At 46.5% G+C, this 25,000-nt stretch overlaps 3 protein-coding genes across 5 annotated transcripts in view; all 3 read right to left on the bottom strand.

Annotated features, from left to right (window-relative positions):
• The window catches only part of slc18a1 (solute carrier family 18 member A1), a 21,889-nt gene extending 12,285 nt beyond the window's left edge, over positions 1 to 9,604 (bottom strand). Inside the window, exons 1-5 of the mRNA XM_076731580.1 lie at positions 9,358 to 9,604; positions 9,019 to 9,296; positions 4,521 to 4,668; positions 1,162 to 1,341; positions 348 to 474 (exon numbers count right to left, since the gene is read on the bottom strand). The gene's annotated coding sequence lies outside the window, so the exon portion shown is untranslated. The remainder of the gene's footprint in view (positions 1 to 347; positions 475 to 1,161; positions 1,342 to 4,520; positions 4,669 to 9,018; positions 9,297 to 9,357) is intronic.
• A 1,318-nt stretch (positions 9,605 to 10,922) lies between these two features.
• On the bottom strand, positions 10,923 to 15,598 carry ppiaa (peptidylprolyl isomerase Aa (cyclophilin A)). The gene is made up of 4 exons (XM_076731099.1): positions 15,439 to 15,598; positions 13,169 to 13,288; positions 12,474 to 12,646; positions 10,923 to 11,310 (listed from the first exon to the last, which is right to left on the bottom strand). Exons 1-4 carry the CDS (start codon positions 15,505 to 15,507, stop codon positions 11,178 to 11,180), a joined length of 495 nt encoding a protein of 164 aa, XP_076587214.1. The 5' UTR covers positions 15,508 to 15,598; the 3' UTR covers positions 10,923 to 11,177.
• Positions 15,599 to 18,787: 3,189 nt separating this feature from the next.
• LOC143320603 (zinc finger MIZ domain-containing protein 2-like) overlaps positions 18,788 to 25,000 on the bottom strand; it is a 19,625-nt gene continuing 13,412 nt past the window's right edge. For all 3 annotated transcript variants that reach the window (XM_076730408.1, XM_076730411.1, XM_076730409.1), the window contains 6 exons: positions 24,899 to 24,966; positions 24,630 to 24,698; positions 23,783 to 24,060; positions 23,026 to 23,198; positions 22,320 to 22,517; positions 18,788 to 20,737 (listed from right to left, as the gene is read on the bottom strand). In XM_076730408.1, the coding sequence (XP_076586523.1) occupies positions 20,630 to 20,737; positions 22,320 to 22,517; positions 23,026 to 23,198; positions 23,783 to 24,060; positions 24,630 to 24,698; positions 24,899 to 24,966 (894 nt within the window). In that variant the 3' untranslated portion in view covers positions 18,788 to 20,629. The remainder of the gene's footprint in view (positions 20,738 to 22,319; positions 22,518 to 23,025; positions 23,199 to 23,782; positions 24,061 to 24,629; positions 24,699 to 24,898; positions 24,967 to 25,000) is intronic.

Below are 25,000 nucleotides of genomic sequence, written 5' to 3'. Positions count from 1 at the left end.
GACAGACAGACAGACAGGCAGACAGGCAGACAGGCAGGCAGGCAGACAGACAGACAGACAGACAGGCAGACAGGCAGACAGGCAGGCAGGCAGACAGACAGACAGACAGACAGGCAGGCAGGCAGACAGACAGACAGACAGACAGACAGGCAGGCAGGCAGACAGGCAGACAGACAGACAGGCAGGCAGGCAGGCAGGCAGGCAGACAGGCAGGCAGGCAGGCAGACAGGCAGACGTTTAGGAAGGGAAGATGAGCCGAGGATCGATCTAAAGCTCAGTTTGTAAAATAGTACGAAGCTCTTGTGAAACACGTCTACACATCCAGGAAAGGTGCGATGAACCCTGACCCTTCTCCTCCGTGACGTTTCAGTCGAGGCCTCGCCCGTTCTGAGAGTGGAAACCAACAAGCCTTCAGCCTCCTGGTGTTCCTGAGTAAAAACATCACTTCCTGTTTTCCTCCGAGCAGCAGCACCTCTGGAAATAAGAGAGGAGTGAAAATGTCGGACATTTTCTCATAATTTGAGGTGGAGTAATAACAGTTTGAGAGGCGCTTTGCACAAACAAGCAGCTCCAGCAGGGGGTGGCGTCGGGTGGAGGAGGAGCAGAAGAAAGCATTAGTCCATTCATTCATTCATTCAGTCTGTAATGAAGACATGAAAGCAGACAGCGGCGGTGGCGGCTGGACTGGATCAGCAGCCGAAGAGTCCGACGCCGGCGTTCAAGAAAACCCAATGAAGAAACACATCGAGGTCCCACAGTTCCTCCAGACGTTTGGCTTCACTGCCTCTACCTGTCCCCGTCTCCTGGACAGCTGTGTGATTGGCTGGCACAGCTGTCAATCACACAAACACACCTTGCCTGCATATTCTTCTCTTTTTAAGCCCTGACGTCTCTTTATTGGAAGAACGATTGTGCAGGATTTGTGTGTTCAGAGACGCTGAGCTGAGATTACTGTTCACCTGTTTGGTGTCGTCATGAAACGGATTCACTTCTGTCTGTTAATCAGCTTTAATCACCTGTAAACACTCACACATCCGCCCGCCTGACAGAGACAGGTTCAGCTCTAATGAGTCTTTATCGTAACATTTCAAACCACATCAAGTGAAACCACACACACACACACACACACACACACACACTCAGCTCCACAGACGGCTCTACCTGTCTCGTGTCTCCAGGTGTGTTTTAATCTCTCTGTGGTCTCTGCGGTGTCACGTATCAAACGTCCCGCCTCACCTGAGGCCACGAGGCTTCCAGGAAGGAAGTGAAGGCGGTGCTGTCTCCGCTGACTGATGCGGTCGAGCTTCAAACACACCATCAAAACTTCTGAGAGACGGGCAGCTGAAAGAGGACGATCAGAGGGGAGGGGAGGGTATAAAAACCAGCGCACCTGAAGGCAGCAGCCAGGAGGAAACAGAGAGTCAGAGCAGATCTACGTCCACATTCACACGTCTGAGGAAAGTCTGCAGGTTTCCTTTGATAACGGCCTCAATGTCCGCCTGAAGCGCAGAGGAGAGCGACGGCGTCTCACACTGTTTTTAACGCAGCAGGTAGATTTTTTTCTTTTTTTTGTAAGGTCGTCCTAAAAGAGCGGCAGGCCGCAGAGCTTCTCTCAGGAAACTCAGAACGAGCTTAGAAAGACAGATATCTTAAAGGTGTGAATGAATTACAGTAAAGAGCAAAGTGTGGTGAATTTGATCAGATCTGATCAGAGTTCCTCCCCTCAGAGTGAGAGAAGGAGCTCCGGTGATCGACAGTCGACGGACGAGCGAGCGAGCGATTGATCACAGGATGTGGATGTGGCGTAGCTTCCTGTGTGTGTCTCTGGTCTGCGGTCTGGCTCTGGACTCCAACACCATCAGATCCTCCAAAGAGACGACACTGCAGAGCTCTGAGGTGCCGGTAAGACCAAGAATACTTCACTGTAGTATTTCTACTTCTACTCCACCATGTTTGCACTTTGACTGCACTACATCCACCTGACACCTGGAGTCACGGCGTCGTTTCACACATGGACAGAACAAAGAAACAGACGTTCAGACACGCGGCAGTAAAAACAGGCTGAACGTTCAGGGTCTCATCTCGAATCTCACACAAAGTTTTAGTTTTTGTTCATAAACATAATTCAAACTCAAATCAAACCTTGAATGTGAGGAGTGCTGAATTAAAGGCAGCCAGAGTCTCTTCAAGCCAACAGAGAACTGGAAGCTGATCTTCATCTTCATGTTCATCAGGACATAAACGGGCCTCTGTTCGGCTCTTCAGAGGAAGCTAGGAAGTCTACGTCCAACCTCCTCTGGTCACACTCACCCTTTAAATGCTGAGTCGTGTGTTTGAGAGAGTCTGTGCGCTGTGATCCATTTCATGAACGATTCATCTGCTGATCATTGAGCGTTGAGTCTTCGAAGCGGCGTGCGTCCCAGCTGATGAACCATGTGACTTCGTCGTGTTTCCAGTCCGGACGCTTTCTGTCGCTCTTCCGTCGATGTTCTTGAGAAGATTCTTTCTCAGTCGTCTCTGAGCTTTCTTCACCAGGGTGGAGATGTGAGATGAACAGCTTCTCAGGAACCTGAAGCTGCTCCTGCTCCTCCTCGGCCCCTCTGCTGTGTCTTCACCTCCTGTTTGCTGAACTCGGCCCATCGGCTCGTTGATTTGGTGAACGTTGAGCAGCAGGTTGTTCTCTGAGCTCTGTCAGACTCTTCATCTCCTCCCCTTCTGAAGGGGAGGAGATGAAGAGTCTGACCACCAGCCAGAACTGTGTGGGCTCTGTTTGAGGGGGAGTCCAGTATCCAGCTGCAGAGGGTTCAGTTTCTGTTCCGCTTCGTGGGGGAGATGGTGCTGAACGCCGACATGAAGTCAACAAACAACACTCTGACGTAGCCGCTGTTGTTTTCATGCTGCTGAAGACGGAGTGGAGGGCGGTGGAGGTGGTCTCTGCTGTGGATCTGTTGGATCTGAGTGTAAACTGGTGAGGGTCCAGGCTGGCTGGGATGTAGTCTTTCATAGAGAACCAGGTTCTCAGAGCACTTCATCAGAATGGGGGTGAGGTCTGCGGGGCGGCGGCCGTTCAGACTGGATGCTGCAGACTTCTTAAGCACAGGGATGATGGAGGCAGGTGGGAACTCTCTCCCATGACAGCGATCTGTTAAAAATGTCCCGTTTTTACTAAACGGCCGGGGACGTGATCAGGCCCAGCAGCTTCACTCGTTTCAGTCCGGCAGGATTCTTCTCTGTGGGTGCAGACAGGGGACGGTCCTCTGCAGGGGGAGGACGGCTGCCTCCATGTGCATGCTGGGGGCTCCTGCTGCTGTAGCCTGTGCTGGTCTGGATCACCTGCCACATTTCCTGGTGTCTGCCGCTGGTGTTCAGGTCTCTCTCCAGCCTCCTCGAGGAGGCTTCACCCTCTCTTGGGTGGTGTCGGATGTTTCTTTGTTACTTGACTGACAGACAGGTTTTGGCTCCTCCTCCTCCTCAGCTCTTCATCCATCCAAACTTTCAGGTTGAGGGATGATTTTACTGTCTTTGTGTAGTATTAGCATAGTAGCAGTAGCAGAATCAGCAGTGTTAGTAGTAGTAGTAGTAGTAGTAGTAGTAGTGGTAATGATAATAGTAGTAGTAGAAGCAGTAACAGTAGCAATAGTATTTTTAGTAGTAGCTGTAGATTATCAGTACTACTAGCTGCAGTGGTAGAACTTAATAGTATGGTAGACTATTACTGTTGGTAGTATCGTAGCAGTAGAAGAAACACTAGTAGTAATACTAGGAAGAGGGTAGAAATAGTAGCAGAAGCAGTACTAGTATACTAGAAGCAGTGGCAGATGTGGTTGTAGTAATGGCAGCGCAAGTAGTTCACATCACAACAGTAATAGTACTTTTAGGACTGATGGCACTAAAATCAGTAGTAGTATAATTCAATGGTACTACTAGTAGTAGAGAGTAGCAGCAGTATTAGTAGTACATGAGTAGAAGAATTGCAGTAGAAGCAGAAGTGGTTTTATCATAACTGTGGTAGTAGTAGTAATAATATTTGCAGTAGTAGTATGGCTTAACAGTATAGTACTCATAGTAATAGTATATTTAGTAGCAGCAGTAGTATTGCTGTAGTGCATCAACAATACTACTGGTAGAAATAAGAGCAGTAGTGGTAGTAGGCTACTGGTGGTAGTAGTATTTGTAGTACTAATAGTGGTAGTAGCGATAGGAACAGCAGTATTAGTTGTAGTTTTAGTAATATCAGTAGAAATAAGAGTTTTTTATTTTTAGAGGATGAATTCACTAATTGGTGGGAAACTCTGTCCTTAGCTGTTAGCCCACTGCTAGCGGCTAGCTTGCCACTAGCTGTTAGCCTGCTGCTAACTGACAGAATAAAAACAACAGCCTGTAAATTCAGTTCTGAGCTGGAAAACAATCCTTCTTAGTGAATTAACTCCAACAGCAGGTGGCAGCTGACACGGTATATTTACATTTACGATTATGTAGTACTTTAATATCTGAGCTCCTAAGTGTGTCATCACCCTCACCTGTCCATCAGGATCGTTCCCATGGCGACCAGGTGGAGCGTCCTGTACGGCGTCGGCCAGAGACGAATTTCAACTCCCACCGAGAATCAACACCTGCATGTTCTACACCTGACTGCTACGTACCTCAGGTGAGTGACGGACAGACAGGCTGCAGACAGACAGTGGACACAGGTTGAAAGAGGACAGTCATTGACATCACTTGCTCTCAGTGTTACTGGCTTCACTGTGTCTCAGTCAGTCAAATGTCACTGTGGAGACATAACAAGCTCCTTAATCAGCGTTTCCTCGTTTACCTGTTTACCTGTCTATTTCTGACCTATCAAAGCACATCTCAGGTTGGCTCAGGTGTCATGGAGATGAAGACTGAGATGATTTTGTCAAACTACTATTTCTATTTTCTACTTGACTGAAAGGTTTGAATATTCTGTCTGTGTGTCTGTTAGAGGGGACGATGCAGTAACAGAGCTCAGAGGAGACCGTCCTCCCAGGACAGAGAGGTGGACAGACACAGAGACACAGAGACAGACAGACAGAGCAACACCAACAGCTTCAACAGGACAAAAGGTGAGTGAGTCAACTAGAAGTCCCAGGGTGCACTGCTGTGGGAAACGGCCAATGAGACAGTTCTAGGACCAGTGGCGGAAAGTAACGAAGTGCATTTACCATTTCTAAGTACTAAACTCAAGTACAAATTTGAGGTACTTTTACTTTACTTAAGTATTTACATTTTATTCGGCTTTACACTTTTACTCCATCTGTCTGACAGCTTCAGTCACTCTTCATCCCCTTCCTGTGCAGTGAAAAGCTCGTATCTCCAGCTGTGTTGATATTGAATGTTTGTGCTGAACTGAAGGACGAAGAGTTCCTTCATGTCTTCTTCAGCTCAGTGAACTCTTTAAAAAGCCTCTTGGATCAGCTGAAAATCATCGTCACAGAGCTGAAAGGACTTTAAGCACATACTGCTGATAAGACTCAGATACTTTTACTCAGAGGAAGGTTTTGACTTTTACTCGTCGTGGAGTATTTTCACAGTGTGGTATTAGTACTTTTATTTATTTATTTATTTATTTATTTATTTTTTTATCAGGGAGGAACATACAAAATCCTTTCAGTATATTTACACACACACACACACACACACACACACACACACACACACACACACACACACACACACAAAACGTGTACTATTACTCTCCTTTCATTTTACAATGTGCAAAATAAGAACGTCTGAACAACGGATGTCACACGTCCTCGTTCTTCCATAAAGATCTACTCATAGTGATTTTCAGTCATCACAATATTTAGCAGTCTGGTGCTTCAAACCTTGTAGCAAACGTACTCAAAGTAGTTCAGGTCTCCTTGGCCTTATATATCTAATCCATTTCGACCACCATTTCTTAAATTTCTCCGATTGTAGTTTTAAAGCGAGTGTCAGTCTCTCCAGAACACAGACTTCATGAGCAGTTCTTTGCCAGTCTTCCAGCGTTGATGCGTTGGGTTGGAGCCACTTCCTTGTCACCGCTTTCTTCCCTCCAATCAATAATATCTTCATTAAATAATTGTCTGCTATTGATTGGGTCTGCAATGCCATAGTGCCAAAGCACAACGAGTGGATATTCAGTGGAACAGGGATTTGAAACATGTATTCCAGACAATCATGAATATCAGACCAGTAAGACAAAAGTTTCGGACAATCCCAAAATAAATGATAATGATGGTTAAATCTGAGCCACACATCCGCCAACAGTTTGTTCCACCACCTTCATGTCTCTTCTGGGCAGAGCTAATAAACAATCTGATAATGTTTTTCCAACCGAACTCACGCCAACTGTGTGAAGTTGTGGTTTTCCATTGTAATTTACAGATGCTTTCCCATTCATCCTCAGGTGTGACCAGATCTCCCTCCCTTTCCCATCTGCATTTAATATGCAGGGTGTGTGAGTTTAAGGAGTCTTGGAAACTTTTGTATAATCTAGATATTATTTTACATCCACTCCCAGATTTATAAGTTGAAACAAAACCCTCAGGATATCACTTCCTAGTTCCTCTGTCATTATTTTATTTAATCGACGTCTTACTTGTAGGTATCTGAAAAAATCTTGTTTCTCTGGACCATATCCTCTTTTAAGATCTTCAAAACCTTTCACAGACCCATTGTGTACGAAGTGGCAATAAGCTGTTAGACCTCTTTCCATCCATATTTTAAATCTGCTATCTGTCTTATTTGGAATAAAATCCGTGCCATATGCACACCAGCAGAATACGTTTACTGCACCCTTTAAATTGTATTTTCTAACTACTTTGTGCCAGATTTTAAGTGTTGTTTTTATCCATGGGCTGTTTTTGTATGTTAGACTGTCTATAAGTTTTTTGTCAGCCATTGCCGCCTGTATAGGTGGACTCACAGATCCTCCCTCCTCTATTTCCTTCCACCTGGCCCGTATTAGTACTTTTACTGCAGTAAAGGATGTGAATATTTCGTGCTCCACTGTTTAGGAGCAGTGATGATACTTGCACTGTCTTCCAGCTCCAGAGATGTCGAGCTGCGTGCGGTCAGGTGACTGTGCGGCCGGCCTGTGCTGTGTCCGGTACCTGACAGGTAAACGGTGTCAGAGGATCCCGGTGGAGGGCGAGGCCTGTCTGCTGCGAGGGTCCACCAAACTGAGGAGGAAGCTGGGACGCTGCGACTGCGACGAAGGGCTGACGTGCGCCACCGTCAGCCGGGCCGAGTCAGGAAAAGCCACGGGTCAGGGGGTGTGTCAGCCCCGCCAGAGACACGGCCAGAGGAAAACAAGGCATTCTGGGAAGAGGAGGAGGACGGCAGAGAGAAGCTGCTGAAGGAATCCTTATGAACTCTGTAGTATTTGTACACATTTAATTTAAACGTCGGTTCAGTTTGTAGACAAATACTCGTGTTGAAACTCAAAATCACGTCAGGGTCGAGGATCAGATCACATCATCACCTATGGCGGCCATGTTGGAGGTCTGACATCCGCTCAGCTGATCATCACTGACTGTCACACCTGAGTCACACCTGAACGTTTTCCTCCACATGGAATCGCAGGAGAGCAGCGGTGGTCCGGGGCCCTTCAGCAGGGCCCTCAGTAAACGCTCACATAGTTTCTCCATTACTGTTGTTGTAGTGAATAAAAGCTACTTGGCTGTAGTTTATTAAAGAGAGCACTTGACTGTTCCACTCTGACTGCTGTCATCGCTTTCTGTGCAAGTCACATTAACGAGGCTCCACAAACTGGAACACAACAATAAGAAGAAAAACAGAATCTGATCAAATAAATCCAGACGTGACCCAAAATCAGCATGAAGACACAAAGTCAAACTGTTCCTACCCAAGAAGAAAATGAATGCTTATAACAGACTTTACGACTGCTGTCACGAACACACACCAGCGTACACACACACGCTTTGTGTTGGCCGCTGGCTACAGCCAACATCTGTACAGTTCAAAGGTCAAATTCACCTCAATGGTGACGCAAAAGATAAGATAAGATAAGACTTTATTGATGCCACGCTGGGAAAATTTAGTTGGTTACAGCCAGCAGGTTACAAAAAGCAGGTAGAGTGGCATAAAGAGGTCAAAATAAAAATCTAGAAGTTTACAAGGTACAGAACAGAAGAAAACAACTGTGTATATGTACATTTATACAGATTATAAAAAATAGTAAATGCCAAATAATCCTTCTGCCATAGAGGAGAACTGCTGCTAGTAGTCCTATGAGAAAAGAACTGACATGACGTGTGCTGTACTGCACTTGAGAAAATACTATTTCGCTTGTACTGGGTTATACTGGTAATACTGGGTTTATGTATATGCACAATATATACAGTTTATAAAATACAGCTGATAATATAAATAGTGTTCCTGCACAGTTGAGAGAAATACACGACTTAGAAGTTGCAGCAGATGAAATGGATAAAAATGATCTTTTCCATCATCAGGCCTCAGCACACGTTTAAGCAAAAGTCATTTTGGCATTTTGGGAAACAGTCTTACTCTCTCACTCGAGCATGAGATGTTAGCCTAGCTTAGCATGAAGACTGGAGGCAGGGGGAATGTGCTAGCCTTGTCTGAAATCACTCCCTGTTTACGGCACCGTGCACTTTATTGACTTACGCTCTTTGGAGAGCCTGAAAAGCCACAGTGGGATGAAAAAAGCAGAGTCCATGACACAAGCTTGACTCCCTGCCAGCAGTCTGACTTCACAGCAAAATAAAGATTTGTGATTATTGAATGAGACAAAGTTCAGCAGAGTCGGAGCTTCACGATGGATCGAGCCTCAAGTGTCCATTCAAGGAAGAGCGGTTTTTGGTGCGACTGAACTGGTTTCACTTATCAGACCTGGAGTTTACTGCTGGTGTGCAACCACAACATCAGACTACAGACATGAAACAAAAGCCTTAAAGAGCAGAGCGAAACAAACAGCGAGAAGCAGACAACACAGACAAACAACACAGACAACACAGTGGCTGTACTCACCTGTCTGAATGTCATTCTCTGAGCCTCATGGACAATGAAGTCCCCTGTCTGTCCCAGTATAACCAGTCCCCTCAGCCTGTCTGTCCCAGTGTAAGCAGTCAGAAACAGCAGAAAGGGCTCACACTCCTCACTGAAGAAGAAGTTCCTCAGCAGTGTAACACATGTACAAATCACAGCTGGAGGATGCACCACAAACATATTAGCATTTAGCCAAACTGAGTGTAGCTTTGGTGCTGCTAACATTGGCTTCGGCGCTGCTAACATTAGCTTTGGTGCTGCTAACATTAGCTTTGGCGCTGCTAACATTAGCTTTGGTGCTGCTAACATTAGCTTTGGTGCCGCTAACATGGCTAGCTCAGCTTCTTCCCCTGAAATTCACCTCATGGAGTCTCTGGCTGTTCTATTTAAAAATCAGTCTGTTTAAAACAAACTCTTTCCTCCTCTTCCTCTCAAATCCACTTTGGAAACGTTTCATATTGGTACCCTCCATCTGCCTCTGGAGTTAACTGCTACGTCATTTGACTTGGCGCGAATGCAGCATGTAAAGGTCAAAGGTCAATGTGGTATAGTCCATTAAATGTAAAATGTGGGTGGTAATAAATATTGGGAGATACACATATTTAATTGAATCTGCCCACATTTGTTTGATCAGTTTCCATTCATTTGAAGTGATGAACGGAAAAATGCTGTAAAATTAAAAAAGCAAACAAATTCATGACTGGCCTGTGCTTTATGGTAAAACCAGGGAGCGTGTTTGAAGAGACTCTGTGAATTTCCACCTCTAGATGTGAGTTTCTGTTGAGGATATTGTTTGTTTAAAGAACTGTGTGGCTTTTCTTTTCAGTTCGTATTTTTGACCTCATTAACTCACCAGTTGAACCAGACTTGAACTGTCAATCGTTTCACCTACTAAACAAGTAAAAGAGCTCCCCCTGCTGGAGACTCCAAGACCCAGCGTTACAGGAGAAACATGGAGGTGAAGGTGGGATCAGTTCATGCTTTTAGTTTAGATTTTTTCTCCCGAGTATTTTAATTTGATGCTAAACTAATTTGCTGCGACACATCATCAGATGAATGTGAAGTCACTGTGCAGATTATTGACAGCTGATCAGGTCCAAGATGTTTAACAGTGACAATCATTTCAAAATGTTAATTGATGATGAAAGTGTTGATGGGTGACAACGTGCAGACTAATGTAAAATCAATGCAATCTGTTGGTCCAATTATCACGATTACATTTGTGTTTCTTACTTTACATGTTAAAATATGAGATCAACTGAAAAAAATAGCATATTTTACATTAAAATGGGAACTTGTCATTTCAACACTTGAACTCAAGTTGCAGAACTCACTGTGCTGAAAACTAAAGCTGTTTGAGATTTTCATAGCAGGTTTGATGATCACTGATTCACCGAATCATCTGAGCCTGAAGTCAGTGCAGTCAAACCATCCTGGTGGATCTCAAAGCTCCTTGAATGAGGTGAAATGTCCTGAAGAACCCAGAGCTGGAGTCCAGCTGCCCTTGATTTAGCTCTTTTGGTCATTTGTGATGAGATTAAAAAAACCCCAGACATTTCCAACATGGCAGCAGTCATGAGTGACTTCATCTCCACTGGCTCTTCTTGACAAGCTGCTGGTATTTTAAAATAATCAAGCAGAGCACACTGATGCTGTGACTCTTCATTATGGTCTGGATGTCAGCATGTTGACTAAAGTGATCACCATGGCTGCAGAGCGGTTCAGTGCATCACCGGGCCGCTGCTCAGACTAACCCGACACGTCGTGGTGGTGAAGTTCTTGCGTAATGTTGGTGGGGAAACGGCTCTGAAACCGTCCCGAACAACCTGTCAACTCTTTGACTGAGCTGAATTTTCTACGTGGTTAGAAAAGCAAAAGCAAACCCCTCAAATGTCAAGGCAACTTTTATTTTCTTACTCATTTTTTGACTTAACAAAAAACCGTTGGGACTTGTGGAAAAAAACGTTAATGCAAAAGAAACTTAAAGGCAAGTCACAAATGCAGCAACATGATTTCAACAACAGAATAAAAAAGGGGTGGGAGGGGGATCAGCTGATTCTCCATCAATAGGAATGTTGAATGGTGGGTGGAGCCTACAGGGGCGTGGCTACAGGGCAAGCAGGAAGGTCAAGTGCCGGAGCTCAGAGCTGCCCACAATCGGTGATGGTGATTGTGCACGTGGGTTTGCCGCTCTGCGAGCCTTTGCCCTCCATCTTCCTCACCACATCCATCCCCTCGATCACTTGGCCGAAGACCACGTGTTTCCCATCGAGCCTGCGGGCACAGATCATCAACAGCCACCATTAGTAGCGTTAGCAACAAACTGAAGCCAAGCGTGTGGCCGCACCGTGCTGAAAACAAACATGCTGAATATCTGGGAGACTCATCACATCCACAAAGGAAAAACACACGAGGTCACCTCACCAGGACTCACTATGTCAGAATAAAACTCATAACCAGGTCTTCAGCCATAACATAACTACGTTATGGTGGTTATCAATCACTGTCCCGCTGAAGTTATCTGCAAGGCCGACATGTTGATGGATGTGAAACAAAGCAGTTTGGTCCCACATCAGTCAGACGACATAACACACAACAAGCAGAGTCTCAGATGTGTTTGTTCAGGGGCAGACACGCCAGCACCCGACGCTTCATGATGCAAAGCCACGCATCTGATAGGTGACCACTGAAACACAAACGTACCAGTTAACAGCATCAAAAGAAGGGTGCTGAAAATGTCTGTGGGGGTAAAACAGCTCAAATTCCTCATCAGCTCACAGGAAACGATTCATCGCCCGCTGGCTCTCGACAGGAAATCCATTACAAGATGGTTTCATCTTTGATCAAGCAACGTGTTTCTGTTGAGCTTTGTGGATTTTTTTTGTCAACGAAGAGCAGAGTCTCCATATTTAAAGTGACCCTGTGCCCACTTCAAACTACAGCGTAACCTGACCTATCATTTCACACATCCTCACACTGAATTTATTTACCACTGGACACAAACTGTTGGACATCAGCTTCTTTGTTCACTGCAGCAACATTAAGCTCATCAACTACAGCTAAACTGCTGAAAATTGCATTTGAACTTCCTGCTTCAATAGATCCAAAGACATCCTCCCCACAGAGCTAATGGAGACTCAAAAAACCTGATGCAGGTTATTTTAATGCAGAGCAAACACTCAACAAGCGATTCAACACCCAACTCATTACTGTTCACTCACAGGATGTTGAAGGAACTTTGGAAGTGTGCAGGTTTGGTGACTTTAAGATCCCTTCAGAGACTTTTTGGCGGACTCCAGCGTGACTAACCCTCAGCCTTATTCCAAATCATATACAATCACTAGTTTATAGTGACTTCAACTTTCTAGCTTTTGTTTTAAACTTTTATGCAAATAATGACTTTATAACCATGCAGATTCTCACTCACTCACTCTTACCATGCGGTTTTGGCTGTGCAGATGAAGAACTGGGACCCGTTGGTGTTTGGTCCGGCGTTGGCCATGGACAGGATGCCGGGACCGGTGTGCTTCAAGTCGAAGTTCTCATCAGCAAACTTGTTGCCATAGATGGACTTTCCACCAGTTCCGTTGTGATTGGTAAAGTCACCTCCCTGAGTGTTAACAAATGAAGACACACTTCAGTACGAGAGCTCAACAAAGTGACCTAAACCAGACGGTCCAGACAACATTTGACCTGAGGATGGCACTAAAACCATCCACAGGGGACGAGCTCAGGTGGACTTGAAATGATTAGTTGATTGGCAAACTTTTTTTTTGTCACTTCACACAATAAATTATCTTGTTCAAGCTTCTCCAGTGTGAGGATTTGCTGATTTTCTGTAGTAAAATGAATGCCATCAGATACCAGAAGTCTCACTGTGTCAGTTTTGGCAATGGGAAATTTTAACTATCATGTTCACCATTTTCTGACAGTTTGTAGACTAATCAAGACAATAACCTATAGATTAAACACAAAAATTGTTGCCTGATCGTAATGAAATAATGTTCAAAAAGTCTGTTATCGATTGATACTAAAATGGCTGGTTCAGGCTTCAAAACACCTAAACAGGGGGGAAAAAAAACAACACCACAAATTTGACACAGGCTAAAAGGTGTTTTCTTGGCCTCATCACCTGGCACATAAAATCAGGGATGACACGGTGGAAGATGGAGCCCTTGTAGCCGAAGCCCTTCTCACCGGTGCAGAGAGCACGGAAGTTCTCAGCAGTCTTGGGCACCACATCGGCGTGGAGCTGTAGAAACAAATGAACACACCCAGAGTCAGTCAATGTTATGAACAAATACTGTATTAACTTCTAGCTTCCAAGACTGACAAAAAGAAACGAGTTGTGAAATCAGTAACCAGACAGTGAATTTATATCCGGCTTGTAGCCATGCAGACCTGAGTCCGAGCCAGAACAGGCTGACCAGATACTGCACTTTGCTCTCTGTAGCAAGCGATTGTATAACTACATGGCCAGCTGCTTATAGTCCAACATGCTCAGTGTATCATTTGGCAATACTGGACGAGTACCATTGTAAAAACGACACCACTGTGCATTAATCGCTGCAGAAGGTTTTTTTTTTTTTTGGGGGGGGGGGGGGGGGATTCAACTCATTCACATTTAAGATTGTAAGTCCAACGTTAAAAGTCAAATCAAGTTCAACAACACTGTGTTGCTTTTAGGTAGCAGCTGCAGCCCATTAGCCACAGATGTGTGGTAATTGTGTTATGTCATGGAGAAAGAGGTGTACAGCATTGCACCACACTGGATATCTGCATGCCCTGCACAGCAGTGACGCTACCGTGCAAGTATGTTCGGGGGGGGGGGGGGGGTGCAGGGGGCTGCAGCAGACAGGCTGGTATGTGGTGAGCGCTGCGGCTGATCTCAGGGCAGCACTGTACCGATCCACCTGCTCAGCAGTAACAGGAACCAGACTTTCATAATTCAAGAGCTGTCTAATAGAAGCGCCAACATGGTCCAATTACCATTAACACGCACAAGTGTGGCCAAAAATGTAAGACTACAACACTGACTGGTGTGTGCGGGGTTTGGAGCTGTGCACCATTTAGGCTGAAGGTCTGATTTCAAAATTAGCTCACAACTCGTACCATACAGCGGGAACGCCCATGATGAGCACAGCTACTGCTATGAGCACAAAATGGCTGGATGTGTCTGCTAGCATGCTAACAGCTTCGGGCTTGCAATTGGCTGCCTAAAAACAAGCGGCTAAAAATAAGTTAGCCTCTGTTACAAAGGATCCATTGTAATCACAACTGTTATGTAACATTATGTTCATTCATGTAGGCACAACGGACTAAAGGTATCGCAGTTGCTTTCGGCCATCTCCCTACATCCGCATTTTTCAATCATGCAGAGCCAGTCGGTCGCCCCCTCCCTTTGCCCTCCCCTCCCCCCTCCGCGCCAACACCGTGGAACTTTCCAGAACTGCTCGTTTATGAGCACCGGAACCGGCGCAGTTAGCTTCGGCGGCTAATATGCTAAACGCGTTGAGCGTTACATTTTGAGTCTTCTTCCCATTTGGCTGCGGACAGAATCCTAAGACTGACACTTTTAGACTGAACGAAAATATTTCAGCACGCAGGCTATAGTTTTCGTAGATCTGTAGGTTTCGCGGGCTTCCCTGAAGGCCGCAAAACGCTGCAACAAAGAACAGGGCAAGCTACACACTGCGCACGAGCCATTCTTTATCTGAGCGGTCAGTTAGCATTAGCTTAGTCCGTTAGCCAGGAGTGGCAGACTGCTGCCCGCACAGCGTGCGGCTCTACGACTCAGACACTGGCCGCGGGCCTGTAACGGGCCTCAGAGTACCAACTACCGTTAATTACAATTTTGCGCTAACTGATGGATTTAAAAGCGCAACACTGGTTGACTATTTCCAGTTCTAACAGCTAAAGCCGCCATATTGTAACTGAATGAATCCGTCAATTCACTTACTTTCGAGAAATCGTTCACGTCACGTGACAGATTCTGTACGCACATCTACTAACGTTTTAGTTTAAGTGGGGCGGGTGTCCTCCGCAACTGCAAATGAATAAAACTACATCTGCACGAACGAGAACAGCGTGAAGTTCCGCCATCAGCTCCACCGAGCCGCGCTGGCGACAAGCCACACGCACGTGCACATGGTCCATTCAAGACACTTGCGTTCGTGACAGCTCGGCTAACGTTAGCTCTTGTAAACGGACGGACAACTACGGTCAACATCTGAATCCTGGGCTCAACTTTCTGCAACCAAAAAGAACTTACAGCCCATAAAAACACAGAGCAGAGACGGCCAGCTAAGCCCCAGCCGTGTCCGCAGGCTAACGTTAACCAGCTATTCTACCACTGATTACCGTTGCTCTCGGGTACACTTGGCATTACAGAGACCGGTTTACCTCCATCACAATCCGGCCTATGGATGAGCCACCACAGGAGATGTCGAAGAAGACTTTAGGTTTGGCCATTTCAGCAGGCTGAACTGGAGAGGGTGGACTGAACGGTTTTCCGGCGAGGGAATTCGTGTGGTCACAAGGAACCGAAAAAGATGGAGGAAACTAGATTAAGTTTATATAAGACACTGTTGGGCGGCGTTAAATTCACAAGAAGCCAACTGGTAACGCTGAAACATTTAATTGGCACCTGTTTTAGCAAATCAGCAGCAAGAAGAGTTGACCCTCCCTTTTTACTGCTCTCTGAATGGATAGAGACATTTCATGGTGTGTTTGATTCACATATCAGTGTGGACCGCTTCGGCGGAGGTTGGATGTTTTCAAGCTTTGTCTCACGGCGCGAGCCGGACAACGCCGCTCGGTTCTGTTAACCCGGTCAAAAAAACGTATGACTCCCGGAACAGCGCGCCCCTCGCATGATTGACAGCTCCGGCGTCCAGTACATGCAGCGCACGCTGGTGGTGAACGTGAAGTCCCGCAGTCAGCGCACGCTCCCGCTGTCAGGGGAAAATCTGGGTGCGCGGTCACGCGGACAGGGTGGGGTCCGTTCTGTTCTCCGCACGAAACAAAGAGCCAAGTGAAGACGGAAAGTTCGCGCTTGGTGTTTGAAACCACATCAAAGTCACATTTAAGTCCCATAAACGCCTTTTACTGGCAGAGCAGAGTTTACCAGAGGCGCTAAACTGGAATCTCTGGTGGAGGCCAAAGAAAAGACTACACAACAACTCATTTTTACTGGGAGTAGTTTTTTTTTTTTTTTGAATGAGGATTATTGTAGTTGCATATCATAACCTACATAAATATATTCAACCAGTGATTTATTCTGTGCAAACAGGAGCACGATTGGTACAACTCAATCAAACAAGAGCTTAAAGTTAGCATAGCATTAGCAGAGCTAACATGAAAGCTGGGTCCAAACTTTAAGAACTCGGTTCACTGTTCATATATTCAAACATGAAATATCATACATCATGTTTTTCGTTGTTTAAATGTGTCTGCTTTCAGTTTTATTGAAGCGGAGTGAGATCCCAGAGCCACCAGTAAATGACCAGTGTTCTTACTGGTAAAAGACCAATCCACTGAGGATGACCCTGGATGCAGACCGCCGGTCACCTCAGGAGCTGGACGGGTTTAGTAGCTTAGCTAGAGTTAGCTTGTCCCACTAGCAGATCTTGATGTCTTCTACACTGAGCAGGTTTATTTTAATCCATTAAACACAAAAAAATCAGACAAATGGTTTAAGAATAATAATGTCTGTGGGAAAAGCTCTAAGATATGACTTATATTTGAGGACAGGACAAATGAAATGTTTTTCTCAGATAATTGACTCTTGCTTCATTTCAATCCATTGAAAATATACCTCTTTGCTTCATTTTTCTTTAAAAAATCTATTTATTTATTTATGTTTCTGTTTACTTATATTTGTTTGTCTGCCTATGGTAAGACAGGAAGGATGTGTGTTATCACTGATATGGAACAAATTATGTAGGACGGGGGTGGGGGGGGTGGGGGGGGTTGATTAACGGTTGTTTTGGGAAAAAGGAAAAAGCCATTTCTTCTCAATGTATATATTTTTGCCTGTCAAATGAATAAAAACATTAAAAAAAGAAAAAGAAAAAAAAAGATATGACTTATATTTATCAATAAATATCAAGTAAATGAACTACCTGGAACACAGCATTAGCAAACTAATTTTTATTGAATAAACTTTACTGTTCATTTGTTCTGAAGGAGCAAAGCATTTTATAAAATGATGGTTTAGTCTCATTCATACGTTCATAAGGTGAAAACCTGATGTTTTTCTCATGTGACCCATCAGCTGTCAGATTAAAGGCTCTATGTGGAGTTTCTTTGTGTTTACATTTAGTGTTTCTCTGAGGTCCAACAAACCTCGAGAGGACATTTACTTCAGCCTCAAAGCTGTTTTTTTCTTCTTTTTTTTTTTAAGGATTTACGATACAGCACTGTTTACATCCATGTTTGAATCAGCAGTCTTCTTCACTGCCTTTGTTGGCTCCTGTTTCATCTGGTCAGATTAAATGGTAACCTCTGCTGTAGGGCTAACCTGATCTGGACCAGATTAAGTTCCATCTAAGCCACCGTTCAGAGCGGTCTGCAGCTCTTAGTTTTACTTCCTACCTGCTGCAGGCTCGTCTTGTATATGTGGTGTTTATGGAGGCAGTTGTTCCTGTAAGGATTCCAGTTGAGGTGGTGGGTGATTGGTATCGATCAGTGACCTTTAATGACCTTTGACGACCTCTGGCTGACGCTCACAGAGCGGTGGAGGTGCATGCTAGCACCCTTCAACTCAGCCCCCTGAGTATGAAACAGGACTGACGTCTATCCTGTAACGTTGTCAAAGAGCTTCCAGCACAAACAGGTTCAGACAGGCGGCACAGACTGTTCGAGGCTCAGTTCTCCAAATGAATAAAAAAAAAAAAACTCATTTTCTGCCTTAATTCTAATGCAGCTGCAACAATTAATCTTTGGCCTGGAGACAAAGATGAAGGACAATCTGAGACAAACATTAAAAGACAGACTTGATCTCTAAACATACGTTAGTCATAGTCACGCCTCCGGCTCCATGAGGCTGGGTCTGAGCTACACATGCTAACGTTAGCATGTCCATGTGATGAGGGTTCATGTTCATCATCTTAGCATCGTAGCATGCTAAACAACAACATACAGCTGAGGCTGATGGGAATATCATTAGCTCTGCAGGTATTTGGTCATAAACTAAAGTGTTGGACACATCAAGACATTGACCTGAGGGTGGCGCTAGAGGAAATGTCAGTGGAAACATGAGTGAGGACGATTATTAGAAACACAGTTCAACATATAGCGTTGAAGCAGCGCTGCCAACGAGCTCAGAAATGAAGCGCCCGTACGAACACGTCTGACAGGACCAATGAAACCGTAAAGGTGTTTTCTAGCTGCACAGTGTGAACTCAGTCTGTCACTTAATCATTTCTGGATGTCCTCTGACCTCAGCTGCTTGTCTCGTGTCCTTTTCCACTGGGACTAATAAAGTTTGTATCCATCAGTATTTCAAATAAATAAGAACGTCATAGTGACTTTTACTTCATGGCGTTTAAGCTCATGATGTTCACTGTGCTCCACTTTCACTCGTTAGTTAATTATCAGCACGTGTTCCACAAATGACCATTATTTTCATGATTGATCACTGAACTCACAGGCAACAGTCAGAAGCCAGACGTCCAGTTTACCGTCCCATCATCACCTGAGAGCCGCTCAGCTGATGGTGTGACGCCTCAGTTTCCATGCACACGATCAATAATATTGATCTTTTATTGAATCATTTTGCTGAATATTACTGTTGACTCTTCCTCCTCCAGACAAACCTCTCATAGTTTAAACATGAACTGTGTATCAAACTTTATTAAAAGCACCACATGTCCTCCTCGGTGTGTCTTTCCAGTGTGTGTTTATTAAATTACAAAGGTTATTATTATTATTGTTGTTGTTGTTGTTGTTAGCATCATTACTGAATCATACAGTGTGATCATGTACAGTTTTATTTTCTCCAGAAGTCAGCTGACTCACTGGGACATGGAGACACCACCACTGTCTGGACTCTAGTCACTTTACAACATACAGAATAATGAGGAGGAGGAGGAGGAGGAAGATGGACCCTCTGTGAACTTCACATATACAAAGTGTAGAGCCGTCGTCTCTGGGCGACAGTTTGAGGCAATAGCAGCAACTTTCTGAGCAACTCCACTGATGTTCTTGTCCCATCTTTCCATTGTCCGTCCTTCGTTTGCTGCAGGCGTCTCTGTGGCCTCAGACAGTCGTCCTGCAGTCTGTCACTGTCCTCCAGGGGGCCGAGTGAGTTAAAACCCCACTAAAAGACCGACGGAGCCAAGACAGCGACGACACTCCTGGAACGAAGCTGCAGACTCCAGACTGAAGCGACTCCAAATTTTCACTTCTTCATATCGAGCGTCTCACAGGAGACCAAGTCCAGATGAGCGAATGAACTCTCGTTTACACTCAGCCACAAGAGGAGGCGACCGAGAGGACGTCTGTCGCTCTGTCCCGTTCGTCCTCAGGTGGCTCACCTTCACCGCAGGAGCTCTCTGCTGTCCGCAGAAGCCGTTTGACAACATTCAAAAGAAGAGCAGAAGAAGAAAACCTGAACAAACATTTTGATGAGTTTTCTCATTAAATGTGAAGAAGAAAAGCTTCTTCTTCTCTGGTCGTTCGTGCGCCGCAGTCAGAAAACACAATAAACTACAAGTTTCATTTTTCAGCCAAAATGGTGAAAAAAGGTCAGAACTGTCTGAGTCCAGCGTCTCCAGCGTCTCTGCTTCTGTCTCTTTGGGTTTGGACACTTGAAGGCGTCTCGCTGGACATTTTTTCAGGTTTTTTTTGGCCTTTCGTGGACTAAAATGATGAAAACATCATCTGAATACTTGCAGCAAAGATCCTCAAAGCACCGTCACACTGAAGCAGCTGCAGGAGAATGTGAAGGTGAAAATCTGACGCCGTGACATCACAGCGTTCTGTTTCTTCTCGTCTCTGTGATCGTGTCGTTCAGATTCATCTTTGGAGCGCCGCTGAGACGCTGTGGCTGAGTGTAAACGTCTCCGGGACATTCCATGGACTCAGAGGTCTTCAGTGTCTCCACGTGTCTCAGGCGCCTGTGAGACGCTGGACTGCTCCTTTAAAGCTCACCTTCGACTTTTTCTCCCACATTTAAAACTCGTTTGGACCAGAATCATCCCGGCTTGAAAGGACCACGCTGCTCTGCCAGAATCTCCACCAACCACAGCGCCCGAGACCAGAGGCTGTGTGTGTGTGTGTGTGTGTGTGTGTGTGTGTGTGTGTGTGTGTGTGTGTGTGTGCAGTGAACAGCAGCAGTGTGGTCACGTCCAATAGTCTGAATCGCAGCGACAGGAATGAAGGATGAAGCATCAAAATACAGTTTGAGAGAATAAAAAACAATAAAATAAAGTTACCGTCAAGTTCATCGTCACATCAAAGAGTTCATACTTAAAAGACGCTTCGCCGCCGTCCGCTCCGTCCTCATGTCGGCGGGCGAGGAGAGAAGAGTTCATATCTTACAGTAATCCTGGAGGTGTGTGTGTGTGCGTGCGTGTGTGCGCGTGTGTGCTCAGTTGTTCTCGAACAGGGACAGCAGGTCGTCGTTGTTGTTGTTCGGGAGGTCCGGAGGTCCGAGGTACGACAGCAGCTCGTCAGGATTGGTCAGCTCAGGAAGCAGCTGCACAAACAAACAGGTGAGACAAGTTTCTGTCAGCTTCACCGTCCAATCAGCTTCTAGCCTGAAAATCAGACCCAGCCAATCACAGCACGGCTTTTCTCCTGACAAACGCCACCTGTACCTGAGCGGGAACACGTCGATGCACTTCAACAGTCAGCGAACGCATCGCTGTTAAATACTGCAGTATAATGAGTTACTCTAATACCACAGTGTACAAATACTCTAGTACAAGAAGTCCTGCATTTAAGTTGCAGTACAAAACTATGAACATCAAAATGTACTTAAAGTAGAAAAGTGGCAGTCCTCATTGAGCAGAGCCTTCAGAGCGGGATCAGTTACTGATTCTACGTACTGATGGGGCTGAAGGTGGAGCTGCGTTACTGCCTTCACGTACTGCTGAGTACTTTCCTCTGTGAGAATACTTCATCATTTATCAGCTGATTATGGTTTTATTTCCACCCTGAATCTGTCACTGCAGCTGTTCCATGAATGCAGAGCGCTGAAAGGTCCAACGGTCCCGCGACTTACAGTCAGGTGCGACCTTTCCATCAAAATACACAGAATTTAACATGTTTTTAACTGTTAATTCATGCTGACATGAAGCAGGGAGTGAACATCACCCTCTACAGCCACCAGAGGGCGCTCTAGGCCCGTGACGACCGTGCGCTGCTCCTGTACCACTGAAAGAATGGACTGAAAGCCGAGTCTGACGACGGCCTCACAGAGGAGGAGACGGCGCTTCATCTTCCTCGGAGTTGGTGGAGTTGACACCGAGGACGAAGAATTCAGTGGATCCAGGATGTGGAATGAGATGTGGAGCTCAGTGAACCTGCTTACAGGTGACTCGCTTGTTGGACTCGCTGGCTTGTTCTGTTAATTTAGCCTGTTCAGCCTCCCAGGTGTGTTCTTCATGCTACTGAGTATCTGAACACCTGTTAATGTGTGACAGTAACATGGAGGACACCTGTCCAGCCTGTCTCTCTGTGTGTATCTGAACACCTGTTGATGTGACGTTAACATGGAGGACACCTGTCCAGCCTGTCTCTCTGTGTGTATCTGAACACCTGTTGATGTGACGTTAACATGGAGGACACCTGTCCAGCCTGTCTCTCTGTGTGTATCTGAACACCTGTTGATGTGACGTTAACATGGAGGACACCTGTCCAGCCTGTCTCTCTGTGTGTATCTGAACACCTGTTGATGTGACGGTAACATGGAGGACACCTGTCCAGCCTGTCTCTCTGTGTGTATCTGAACACCTGTTGATGTGACGGTAACATGGAGGACACCTGTCCAGCCTGTCTCTCTGTGTGCTTCGTGTCGATGAATAACTTGTCTTTCCAGATTAAACGTCTGTTCTTGGTCTTGGATTTTGTGAAATTAATTTCTAAATAAATGTTTTTTCCTCGTCATGAGGCTTTTTTTGACTGATGCGACTTATAGTCAGAAAATACGAGACTGAGCGCAGAGGAAATACTCAAGTCGAGTACAAGTACCTCAAAAGTACAGTACTTTTGGATGAGCAGATAAAGGAGCCGCTGACACATAAGGAGCGTCAGAGGCTCCGCCTGCTTTCACTCACGTCCAGAGAAGCTTCTGGAACCTCCGCAGACCCCCCCAGACCAAAGGAGCCGTCGCCCTGGAGACGGGGATTCTGGTTGCTACGCTGCATCATCTGGTTGCTGCCTCCAAGTTGGGAGTTGCCATGGAGACCCTGCGATTGTTGCTGGGAGAGAGGAGCACCATGGGAAGTGGAGTCAAGACGGCTTGAGACGGACATCTGAGAGAGGAGAGGACAGGAAGGAAGGAGGAAGGAGAGGAGAAAAACAAGGAAAAAAGAGGAAAGGAGGATACAAAGGAGGCAAAAAGAAAGGAGAGAGGAGAGGAGAGGAAGGAGGGAGGTAGAGGAGAAGAGAAAAACAAGGAAAAGAGAGGAGAGGAAAGGAGGATACCAAGGAGGCAGGAAGAAAGGAGAGAGGAGAGGAGAGGAAGGAAGGAGGTATAAGAGAAAACAAGGAAAAAGAGGAGAGGAAAGGAGGATACCAAGGAGGCAGGAAGAAAGGAGAGAGGAGAGGAAGGAAGGGAGAAAAGGATGTAGGAGTCAAGCAGAGAACAGGAAAGGAAGCGAGGACAGGACAGGAAGAAGGGAAAGGGGAGGAGAGCAGGAAGGGGGAAGAAGAGGAGGAGGAGGAGGAGGAGGAGGAGGAGGAGGAGCAGACGTTTGGCTTTTATTGTTCACTGAGAGAATCTTCAGTAATCAAACATCATGAAGATGATGAAGACGTCACCTGTCCGGCCAGCGGGTGGGGGGGGGGCTTGTCAGGGGTGAGGAGGGCGCTGGAGAGCTCCGACTGGTAGGAGAGAGGGGGAGGACCGGGGGAGGAGAAGTCCCCCCCGACCCCCGGAGTCCCGGGACCAGTGAAGTCTGAGAACCCGGCAGACTGGCTGGGATAGGACGGAGCTGAGGAGGACACACACACACACACACACACACACACACACACACACACACACACACACAGATCAATACATGCTGAATGATAACTGATCGGCTCCAGGTCCCGTCCACTGTGAGGACTTTAAGGAGCAGGTGGTCTGTGGGGGACAGTAGAAGACTGAACAGACAGGTGAGGACAGCTGGCTCCAGCCTCTGGACTCAGAGGAGGAGGAGGAGGAGGAGGAGGAGGCGTGGGATCAATAACGTTTATCAGCGACATCTAGTGGTGAAGCTGCAGACTGTCCCGCTGTCCCGCTGTCCCGCTGTCCCCCACGCGGACTGCTAAAACCCTGAAGTCCCTGTCTACAGTTGTCTACAGTTGTCGTTTGGTTTGTCCCCTCTGGGCTCCCGTAGAAACACGACAGCTCCTTCTGACTCGCTCTGAGCTCACACAGACAGCTGCGGTCCCTGTCAGCTGATTGGACACTGATGGACACTGATGGACAACCTTTCTGAGGGGTTTTATTTCTACGACCTGCACCTGTCAATCAAACTCAAACTGAGCTCCCGCTCTGAGCGGCGTGTTGGGGTCCACATTGCCCGCCTACCTGGTCCGGGGTAGTCTGGCGTGTTGCCGCTGTTGCCGCTGCCCCCCGCAGGCAGGGAGGTGAAGGGCATCGGGGAGGAGGAGGCGGCAGAGGAAGGGGCGGGGCCTAGCGATGCGATCATCTCCATGACGCTGGGCAGGACCATGTGACTGGGGCTGAGCGTCCGGCAGCGCTTCAGCACCGGACCGTCAGACTCCTCCTTCACGTGGATGTCGGGCTTCACGGGAACCGGCTTCCAGCTGCACACCGGGTCGATGGTGATCTCCTCGTACTCCGAGCTGAGGAGGAGGAGGAGGAGAAACTGTTGGTTTTCTTTGTCTGAGGCCATTTTTATGGTTTTCGTTGAGTTTTGAACTGAGAGCAGCTCGGTGGTTCCCCGCTGGTCCAGGCCACAGTCCACGTGCTGGATCCAGACCAGGACCGTCCAGAGACCAGGACCGTCTCAGTGTGAGGACACCCGAGAACCACAGAGCTGCTCTTCGGCTTCACCTCCACAGAGGAGCAACAAGGGAGCAGAGCTGAACATCACACATCTGATCCCTGTGTGTGTGTGTGTGAAGACTGAAGGCGGCGCTCTGAGCGGAGAGGATCACCATCAATAGGCTCTGATCACTGATCAATCACTCTGATCAACATCTACAAAACACCAAGAGCAGCTGGAAACCACAAGTGTCCTGCTGAAGCTCCGCCGCTCACTCTGCGGCAGGAAGCAGTATTTCAAAATAAGACAGCAGCTGTACTCAGAATATTGAGAATTTCTCCAAAGACGTGTCTTCTGTGGACGGACAGCTGGACGCTGGACGTCAACAACAACACGAGGACAAACAGAGAAGAAGAAGCTTCTTACTTCTGAACGTAGATCAGGATTCCCAACATGTACTGGTCCACCTCCAGACCCTCCAACAGAGCGGTCTTACTGCAGAGAGACACACACACACACACACACACACACACACACAGAGGTTATAAAAGAGATAAGAAACATGTGCAGCACACAATCAGGATCATCTGCTGCTGAGTGTGCGTTTCACTTTCATGTGTGTGTGTGCGTGCGTGCGTGCGTATGTGTGTCTGTGTGTGTGTGTGTGTGTGTGTGTGTGTGTGTGTGTCTCATACTTGCAAACAGGACACCTCCATGTTCCTCTCTCACAGTTCAGCTGCAGGTACGACTCCAGATCAAAACACTGCAGACAGACGGACAGACAGACGGACAGACGG

Source organism: Chaetodon auriga, chromosome 5 (assembly GCF_051107435.1).
Source record: "Chaetodon auriga isolate fChaAug3 chromosome 5, fChaAug3.hap1, whole genome shotgun sequence".
NCBI classification, from domain to species: domain Eukaryota; kingdom Metazoa; phylum Chordata; class Actinopteri; order Chaetodontiformes; family Chaetodontidae; genus Chaetodon; species Chaetodon auriga.
The sequence above is the reverse complement of the archived record's forward strand: the minus strand, read 5'-3'. Positions and strand labels throughout refer to the sequence as shown.